The following is a 10713-nucleotide window of genomic DNA, read 5'->3' on the forward strand; positions in this document are numbered from 1 at the left end:
TTTTCTTTAATGAAGTTTATAGTCCTTGGTTTTAGTCCTAGGTCCATGATCCACCTTGAGTTAGTTTTTGTATATGGAGTGAGGTATGGATCTTGCTTGAGTCTTCTGCAGATAGCTTTCCAATTTATCCAGCACCATTTGTTAAAAAGGCTGTTGTTTCCCCACTTAACTTATTTCATGTCCTTGTCAAAAATCAGTTGACCACAGGTAGATGGACAGATTTCTTGGTTCTCAGTTATATTCCATTGATATATGTGTCTGTCATTGTACCAGTACCATGCTGTCTTTACCACCGTGGCAGTGTTCTACTGAGTTTCTTAAACATGTTTTCCCTACATCCCTCTCTCAATTATTTGAGGAATTGAGAGTAGAACTTTTCTTAAACTCTTGAAATTCTGGGTCTGATTTAATAAAATAAACTTTAATAAGTGAAGATTACTTGTTGAATGCAGAAAAAGAATAATTAACCAGTGTAGGGTAAGGAGGGACTGGTCCTTGGATAGGGACATCATGCTTGGGAGTGTGGAGGGACAGCATAGGAAGGGAAGACCCTCTATGAGGTAGACTGATTCAGTGACTGGGGTAATCAGGGTGGGTGTTCTGGAGACGGTGAGATTGGCACAGGACACAGCAGGGTTTAGGTATGTTGTACATAGGGTCGCTATGAGTTGCAAGCAACTCGATGGCACATAACAGCATAACAACGGGTTAAGGAGACATGACCTATTATGGATGCAAGGAGAGAATAAAACAAACCTTTTAACAGCTCTATATTTCTGAATTACATGCTATGAATACTAAAAATTAATATAGTTCTACTTCTGAATTTGTAATGAAATGATCCCCCTCAACTTAGTATGATCAAGTCAGAATCAGCTCATAAAAGGTTTCTGAGGCCATAACTTGGAGGAGAGTTGGATTGCTGCTGATGTATTTGAAGGAGAGACACTGTCTTTGTGTTAACAACTTTATTCCATATAATGTAGCACCCTGAAATCATTCCAAGTTATAATTAGAAAGAGTTTTCACTAATATTTAGGTGGTTGTTGTTGTTTTTTTTTTTAGAGTGAGTTTTATTGGAAATTATTGTGTATTTCCTATAGAATGAAAAGCTATTTGGAGATTGTCTGAATTATTAGGAAGTTTCAAGCATGAGTTGGTAGTTAGATTTAAGAAATTTCTTACTCTGAAATTCTGATTACTGTCCCTTATTTACATTTTCATTTTGGGCCTTAACTCTTGAATATATGCTCTGTAAGAAAAGAATTTGAAGTATCTTACCTGGAAGAGTGGCTGGCAATTAGTAAGCAAATCAGAAAATTGTTTTTATTTTGAATGAATACATGAATATCTCTGTGGTTGTACTTCTTCTCTATTCCTTGACACTTCACTCTATTAGACTGCCTAGTTAAATTTGATTAATTTAAAAGTATAGCTCAGATGCCACTATTGTGTTAGTTGAAATAATACTTTTCGTAGTACTTTATACAGTCTACATTACATTACATTGTTTAAAATTAATTTGTTATATAAACCTGTTCTTTAAGAAATTAATTCCTTTTTGGGCAATGATAATGCTAATAAAAATAATTGTTTTTTATCAATCTACATTGGAGGTAATAGGCATTCACTGAATGGTCTTTGATTTTTCTTTGTTAAGAACCTTAATGAAGACCAAATTAAAAGAAAGAAATCCACGTATTGTTAGATTATATGTCTACTTTTTTTAAATTAAATACTCAGTACCATGTATTAATACTCAGTACTAGTATTAAGATTCAAAGATATTTTGAAATATACTGTGATTAACACTGTGCTTGCAGCAGAGTGAGAGGATGCACATTTGGGGAATGCTAATAGAATGCTTAAGAGCTTAAGATGTTTATGGCCTAGTGAAGTGAATACTCCTAAAGTATCTTAAATAATGATAGTTCATTAGTAGAATTTTTACCTTCCATGCGGGAAACCAGAGTTTCCTGCCAGTGCATCTTAGGCACAGCCACCATCAATTTGTCATTGAAGGCTTGAATATTGCTATACTAGTTTCAATAGAACTTCTAGACTAAGACTTGGAGGAAAAGACTGGCAATTTACTTCTAAAAGTCAGCCAAGTCACTAGGTCTGGTACTGTAGTACATGAGGTTGCCAGGAGTAGCAGGCTGATCTATCAGCTAACAGTGTCATCATTTTAAATATTAGGAATATATAGAGTAGGATAAGGTAAAGGTTATATTCCCTTTTTTTAGTGGTTCAGAATGTCTTACTATAGCATTTTGAGATAAATCCTACCTGAATGGTTTAGGCTTTAATTATGAGATAGGAGACAGTTGGGAGAAAGGACATTCTAAGTAGTACAAGATAGAGTGGTGAAATAATGTAGATTAGACAGTATGTAGTTACATATTACCTGAAGAGAATTGGTGGTATAAGACATGAGAGAGAGACTTAGCCATGAGTCCCTATAACTGTTATTTCATAATGAGAGGTTTAACTAGTACACTAGTCACCCACTGGGCTGCTAACCTAAACTGGTGGTTAAAACCTACTAGACACTATATGGGCAAAAGTTGGAACAATTGGGTTTGTGGTTTGTTGTTGGGTTTTTTTGTTTGTTTGTTTGTTTTTTTTGTAGAGAGTTACAGCCCTGAGAATTCCAGGGGGAAATTTTTTCTGCCCTGTAGTGTCAATATGAGTTGGAATTGACTCACGGCCAGAGGGTGTGGGTAGTGTGGTATTAAAGATCGGGTTTTTTAAAAAACCTGTTTTTCTTTTGTTTTTCTACACATGCAGTTGAAACTGATAATTCTATATTGGAGTGGTAGAGGTTGGGTATAGAGGTAATCATATCCTGTAGGCTATTGTAATAGTTTAAAGAAGAGTAAAAGGATGTCAATTAGAGTAATGACAATGGGGAATTTTAGAAAACATTTCATAGTTAACACCTTTCCTACTAGGCTCTTAAATAAAGAGCCCTATGAGAATAAGTTTGAATATATGATTTTTATTAATTTTAATAAGAGTAGGTTAATAGATAGAAATATAAAATTTTGTTTTAATGTCTTATAGGGCCGGGAAGAAGATCCACATGAAGGCAAAATGTGAGTTTTTGTTAACTATTTAAAGGAAAATTATATACATATGCACAGACAGGTACACACGCACTGTAAACTTAATGATTAGAAAATCTTGACCAAAAATATATTTTAAAAGAAAATTTACACTTTTTGGAGTAACTTAAAATTTGTTTACTTTTTTCATGAAAATATTGCCTAAATGTTTTCCTGACCTAATGATACCTTTATTTATGTAAGTAATTTTTGTTATATACCTATATGTACCTCCATCATGATGCTGCTTATTGGACCAGTAGTAAGAATCTTTGTTTTCTTGACATTGAGATGCACTCCATACTAAGGTATGATCTTCTGCAACATGTACTTCAAGTCCTCTTAACTTTTGGCAAGCAAGGTTGTGTCAACTGCATAACCAGGTTATTGATGAGTCTCCCTCCAATCCTGTTGCCACACTCCTCTTCATAGAGCCCATCTTCTCAGATAATTTACTCAGCATACAGACTGAATAGGTAAGGACAGAGAATATAATCCTGACACACTCCTTTCTCAATTTTAAACCAAGCAGTATTCCCTTGCTCTGTTAACACAACAGCCTCCTGGCCCAGGTGTAGATTCCACATGAGCACAATTAAGGGTTCTGGTATTCCTATTCTCAATGTCAGCCATAACTTGTTATGATGGATGGAGAGGAGATTGAAACTGTCAACAGCTTCATCTTGCTTGGATCCACAATTAACACCCTTAGTACAAGCAGTCAGGAAATAGACTCATTACATTGGGAAAATCTGCAGTTGGGGAACTCTCCAAATCATTGAGGAGTACTGATGTCAGTTTGAGGTCTAAGGTGCATCTGATTCAGGCCATAGTCTTTCTGATCACTTGATATACATTTGAGAGCTGGCCAAGAGAAGAACTGATGCCTTCAAGGTGTGGTTTTGCAGAAGAGCACTGAACATCCTGTGAATATCAGTGAGTACCAGTTGGATATGTCTTGGAGATAGTTCAGCTGGAGTGCTCTTTGGAGGCAAGAATGATAAGGCTTCACCTCACATACTTTGACTTGTTGATAGGAGGATATATTCCTTCGAGAAAGACATGATGCTTGGAGGGGTAAAGGGACAACAAAGGAAAGTAAGAACCTCAACCAGGTGGATTGACATGGTGACTGCTACAGAGGGCACCTGTGTGTCAGGAAGCGTGAGGATGGTGCAGAATAGAGCAGGGTTAATATTTTTTGTCTGTAAAGTCACTAGGAGTCATACTCAACGGAACCTAACAGCATCACTGTATAGCTCCTAGGAGTCCTGATGGTATTGTGAATTGTTGAAGACTTTTGATAAACATTGATCACATATAACTATCACAGTTTCTCACATTTTTCCTTTGTTTTGTAATTGATGTCCCCATAATTCATGTTTTCATAGTCAGATTTTTATACGGTTTTACTGTTCAGATGTTAGTTTTTTCCTCTTCTCAGAATTTTTACTGAAGGTCATATTTTTTCATTTTAATAAAGTTCTGCAATATTTTCTTTCTATAAACTTTTTAACCTATCTACGCTCAGAAGATCTTACTAAAAATCAAGTATTACTCTGTCTCCTACTGTCTACATTCTCCTTTTCCAAATTTATTGTTAACTGTAAGCAGTACAACAACCTACGTTATGCAGACGACACAACCTTGCTTGCTGAAAAAGAGGAGGACCTGAAAGCGCTTGCTGTAGAAGGTCAAGGACTGCAGCATGGATTGGAGCTCAACATTAAGAAAACACAAATTCTCACCACTGAGCCAACTGGCAGAACCATCGTAGATGGAGAAGAGATTGAAGTTGTTAACAATTACAGATTTCTAGACTTTACAGTCAACATTCTTGGCACCAGCATTCAGCAAATCAAAAGACGAATTGTACTGGGAAAATATGCTGTCACGGACTTCTCCAGAGTACTGTAAAGCACTGCTATCAGTCCAGAGACTAAAGTGCACCTGATCCAGGTCATAGTCTTCACAATTGCTTGCTATGCATCAGAGAGCTAGACAATGACTAAGCATGACAGAAGAAGAATTGATGGCTTTGAGCCATGGTGCTGGAGAAAAGTCTTGAACATACCATGGACTGCCAAGAAGATGAATAAGTCTGTCTTGGAGAGTGTAAAACCAAGTTTCTCCTTGGAGGCTAGGATTTTGAAGCTCCATCTTACATATTTTGGGCATATGACTAGGATGGACTGGTCCTTGGAAAATGACATCATACTTGGAAGGGTGAAGGGACAGCATAGGAGAGGAAGACCCCGGATGAGTTAGATTGATAAAATAACTGGAGCATTGGGGGTAAGTGTGTCAGTGAGACTCTCAGAATAGGGCAGGCTTAAGAGCTTTTGTACTTAGGGTTGCTATGAGTTGCAGATGACTTGATGTCACAAAACAGCAGCAACTAACCAGTAACCTCTTATGGGAAATCACTACATGTGACATTTCAGTTTTGTTCTAATTTTATTTATTGTTATACTTAAAGATCTTTTTTAATGCTTTCATCATTCTTGACATTTATTTGTGTCCAGATATTTCTTTTAACAGCTTTAATCCTTAGGTCCAATACAATTTTATTTATGTTATTTTAATTAAATGCCTCATCTTTTAATACCTTTCAGTGGAATATTTTTTTTAATCATTCCATCATTTATTGATAAATTTAAGATTTACCTCTCAAGTGTTTTTCTGTATTCCAACCATAACATGAAAACTTTAAACTGAATAGTCTAAGTTACTTTATTTAGTTCCTCACCCTTTCTTAAGTTGAGTATGTTAGATGTTTTTTGAAATTATTTTCCTTTATATATCATGTAGCAACAAAACAGACTTTGTATCAATGACCAAATAGCCTATTCTAACTTACTTTGAGATCTTCCAGTTCTATATAAAGGGTTATAAATTCTGATTAAAGTTTGGGAAAGTCAGTCAAATAATGTAAGCAAATGAAGTGAATTAGATATACATAGTCCCATTTTTCTCCAAACACAATAATCTTGACTGCTTTGTACATGAGTCTTCTTTCAGTCCTGATGCCTCATTCTTCATATACCAGATTCTCAGATAATTTAATATGCAAAATTCAGTACTCTAAGGAAACAGACATAAGCATGATGATGTATTAAAGATAATAATTCACTCATTTTCTAAAGAAAGATTGTGGGAAATAAGAAAAAATAGTATATTGTTATAAGGTGACTGCTTTTTTAATTAATGTGTGCAAGAATGAAAGTTTAGTTTTGTGAAATACTTGTAATTTCAAAAGAAGCTAGATCCATATTTTGATAAGGATATTCCTTAGCTCAGACTGAGTTTTAAAAGAGAACAAAATCTTTAGAATAAATGCTGATAAATATATAAAGCCACATCCAATTTTCTTATAGCATAAAATAAGAATCTCATTTTCACTGAGAATCTGGTTGGTTTTTTTTTTGTTGGTTTTTTAAAGTTTTAAATGTCATTGTTTTCTTCTACTGAACATCTATCCATTTTTTTACCCTTTTGATTATTGTTGTTTTAGGTGCTGTTGAGTTAATTCTCAATATGGATTACATCTCAACATAAAGGAAACAAAATTTCATGAGATTTCATGTACAACAAAATTAAAAACTACATTGGTCCTGCACCATCCTCAAAATCATTGCTGCATTTGAGTTCATTTTGCAGCTTTTGAGTCAATAGATTTTGTAGAAAGTCTTCCTCTTTTTCAGTGACCCTCTACTTTACCAAGGCCAGTGCCCTTCCTTGTTGACTAACCCATTTTCTGCCAACACTATAATGAAAATACATAAACTCTTCTTCAGTCTTGTGCTATTGTCCAGTTTTCATGAAGTGACTAAAAGTAGTATAGTTTGGGCAGACACAGGTCAGTTCTTAAAGTACTCTTTCTGCTTTTGAATGCTTTAAACAGATATTCGTTTGGATCATATTTGTCTGGTGTGGTATGTTGCAGAGAGTTGTACTAGACACCACAGCTCCTAACAACAACAGTATTTGAGTTCAGTAGTCATTTAACAATAGTCATTTGAGTTCTCGACTGCTGTGGCTGTATACTTCAATTTTGGATCCACGTAAAATTAAGTCCTTTACAACTTCAGTATTTTCTGTAATTATGTTGTTGCTTTTTGGTCTAATTGTGAAGGTAATTTTGTTTTCTCTATGTTGAGATGTAATCCATATTGAAGACTACATTTTTTTATCTTCATCAGTAAGTGCTGCTTTTCTTTGAGGAAGATTGTGTCATCTGCATATTGCAGGTTATCAGTGGTTCTTTTTCCAATCTTGATGCCACATTCTTCACATAATCCAGTTTCTCAGATAATTTGCCCTGTATAGAGATTGGAGAGGGACATGATGCTTATAAGGGTGGAGAGTCTGCAAAGGAGAGGAAGACCTTCAACAAGTGGATTGACACAGTGACTACTGTGGTGGGCTCTAGTGTGTTAGGAAGTGTGAAGATGGCACAAGATAGGACAGGGTTCAGATCCACTGTTTATAGGATCTTATAAACAGAGTCATACTTGATTCAATGGCACCTAACAACAGAGATTGAATAAATATGATGAAAAGATAAAACTATGATGTACATTTTTCCTGTTCTTAATTCTTGCAAAAATACTGTTCTTTTCAATGACTGCTATTTGATCTATAGAAGTGTTCTGGAATTATTTTTCTTAGTAATATTATCCATAACTTGTAATGATCCTCACAGTTAAAGGCTGTTGGTTGGTCAATAAAATACAAATAAACATTTTTTCTGGTATTTGATATTTTGATAATTAAACTTTGATGTTTGAGAATATAGAAGAATCATTCAGTTTTTTATTTGTTGTTGTGGTTAGGTGCCATCAATTTGATGGTGACTCCTAGTGATCGTATACACAACAGGATGAGCCTTGCCATATTCTGTGCCATCCTCATGAGCTCTGTCTTGATCAAGCCCTTTGGGTTAGTCATTCTGTCAGTCTAGCTCGTTGAGGGTCTTTCTCTTTTTCTTTGCTCCTCTGCCTTTCCCAGCATGATGTCTCTGCAAAGACTGTTTCCTCCTGAAAATAATGCCCAAAGTTAAGTGAGATAAATTTTCACCACCCTTGTCTCATAGGAGCACTGTAGATACACTTCCTTCAAGATACTCTGATTGCATTTCCTTGAAGAAAGATTCATATACTTGTTCATTCTCTCATTTCTTAAAGAGTGGCATATAGTGAAATACATTCTTTAAATTGTCCTCAGTAACATCTACTGCATGTCCTTTCAGTTTAAAGGATGATATAACTTTGAGATCTTTCTCACCTGTTTCCACAGTTTAGGTTTCAAGTCCACATTTTTCCTAAAATGTGTTCCTCCTTATCAGCTGTATTCTAGTTCAGGACCTTTTCACTCTTTACCAGGATTTTAGAAAACAATAACCTATAGATTATTCTCTCTAGACTCTTTGTGTTAAAATCTTTTTTTCCCACTAATTCACTAGTGGATAGAATCATTCATCTACAACCTATCTATCACTTTTTTCACTTCAAATTCCTGGCTTCTAAAGACTCTCTGTGATTCAGCTCTTAAATATTTTAATATTCTTCTTGCTATTTATAATTTTATAATTTACTTTTTACTTTAGAGATCTTCAAATACATAATATTGTTTTTCTCCCTCTTTTGTTAGCTCAAGGGTTTCCTAGTCATAATTCTCCTTCATTGTGCTTTACCAATTAATTTCTACTTACCATACTCATTTATTACATTCATATTTATTAATCATTTACCCTGAGAAATCTTCCTGCATCTTCTCCCTGACATAGCCTTAGATATTTGGTACCATACTGTAGTGTGCCCCCCATGCATAGCACATATCTCTATATTACCATACTTTCTTATTTTTTTTTATTTACAAAATATTTTTGCCTCTTTAAACAGAAAAAAAGAATGAGAACCTCTCAAGATTAGAGACTCTTTATTGATGTGAGCCAAGTACATGAAATATATGTCATATCAACTCATTGTCATACTGACTTACAACCAACTGATCCTCCTGAGGCTTTTGGAGACTTAAATTGCATGAGAGGAGATTGCTCATGTTCTTCTCAGGAAGTGTCTAAATGAATGAAATATACACAGAAAATTCCTTTTGGACAATTATTTTGCCCCCTCTGGTGGCCTAATGGGGAAAGAATTGGGCAACTAACCCAAAGTAGGAAGCTGTTAACACGGGAGAAAGATGGGCATTGTCTTCCTGTGCAATTTATAGCCTTTGAAAAGAGTCAGTTGTGAATCAGTTCCACCCCCATGGAAATGGTAGTTTTTATTTTATTTGGTGTCATACTATCTTCTTATACTAAGAGCATTCTTAGTTTCTAAACTTTTTTGTAGTCTTCCTCACTGCTTTAAATTACTTTGTTTTTGTTTTATGTCTCTAAAAACACAAGGTTGACTTTACAAGTCATCTACTTGACTTGTGCCCCAGAATATTGAACTAAATCTCACTTTACTCTCTGTAATAAATGGTCATCTAACATCTGCTATTATGTTGATTATAACTAATAACAACAATGTAAGACAGAGTAGAACCTCCCTGGAGGGTTTCCAACACTAAATCTTTGCAGAAGCAAACTACCACTTTATACATGGAGTTACCAGTAGGCTCATACCCACTGACCCTTTAGTTAGCATCTGAGTAACTAAGTGTTGTTTACACCACCAGGGCTGTTATTTAGCTCTACTTTTCAGGGCAGCCTGGACTGTTCCAATTGTAGAGTTGTTTTCCATTGTTCATATTTTATAATAGGAAGCCTCTGAACTTAAAATTTTAGTCAATGAATTAATGATTGTGTTAAAAAGACTGTCTTGAGAGGAGAACATGGTAGGTAGGGGCACAAGGCCATGAATGTCTCTCCGAAAGGGCTACAGAGAGTAAGAATATAGCACAGCCCTTCACTGCCCCATAGCAGAAAGCAAATAAAGAATCAGTACCCCAGTCCCATGGTGATTCTAGAGCACCACCAGTGGCAAAAGGTGTGTTTGTTCATTGCTGACTCAGACTCACAGCTATCAACAGTGGGGTTTATTAGAGAAGGGAGTTGGAGAGTGGTAAAGAATACCAAGGCAAATCCAAGTACTAGCCCAAATATCCCAGGCCACAATTCCTCAATTCGTCCAGACTCTGGTTTCAGTTCAGCAGTCAAATCCAAATCATCCAGCATCAGAATCAGAAGACGACTAATCAATAGCTTGTGTTTGACAATGAGACAACCTTGCTTGCTGAAGGAGAGGAGGACATGAAGCACTTGTTGCAGATGATGGAAGAACACAGCCTTCAGTATGGATTGTATCTCAATGTCAAGGAAACATTCTCCCACTGGACTGAAAGGCAACTTCATGATAGATGGAGAAAAGATTGAAACTGTCAACCACTTCATTTTGCTTTGATCCACAATTAACACCTTTGGTACCAGCAGTCAGGAAATCAGGAGACATATTGCACTCAAAAGTCTGCAGTTAGGGGAGCTCTGGTGGCCTAGTGGTAAGGAGCTGCAACTACAATCCCAGAGGCTCACAGTTCGAATCCACCAGATGCTCTGCCGGGGAAGGAGGGACAATCTCCTCCTGTACCAGTCAGATCT

General features: G+C 35.9%; 1 protein-coding gene across 1 annotated transcript in view; it reads left to right on the forward strand.

The window, feature by feature from the left end:
• Positions 1-10713, forward strand: part of RASA1 (RAS p21 protein activator (GTPase activating protein) 1) — a 122164-nt gene that overhangs the window by 57161 nt on the left and 54290 nt on the right. Inside the window, exon 6 of the mRNA XM_006885384.1 lies at positions 3067-3098. Coding sequence (XP_006885446.1) covers positions 3067-3098 — 32 coding nt within the window. The remainder of the gene's footprint in view (positions 1-3066; positions 3099-10713) is intronic.

This window comes from Elephantulus edwardii, unplaced genomic scaffold, assembly GCF_000299155.1.
Source record: "Elephantulus edwardii isolate Elephantulus edwardi_28Jun2011 unplaced genomic scaffold, EleEdw1.0 scaffold00043, whole genome shotgun sequence".
NCBI lineage: Eukaryota > Metazoa > Chordata > Mammalia > Macroscelidea > Macroscelididae > Elephantulus > Elephantulus edwardii.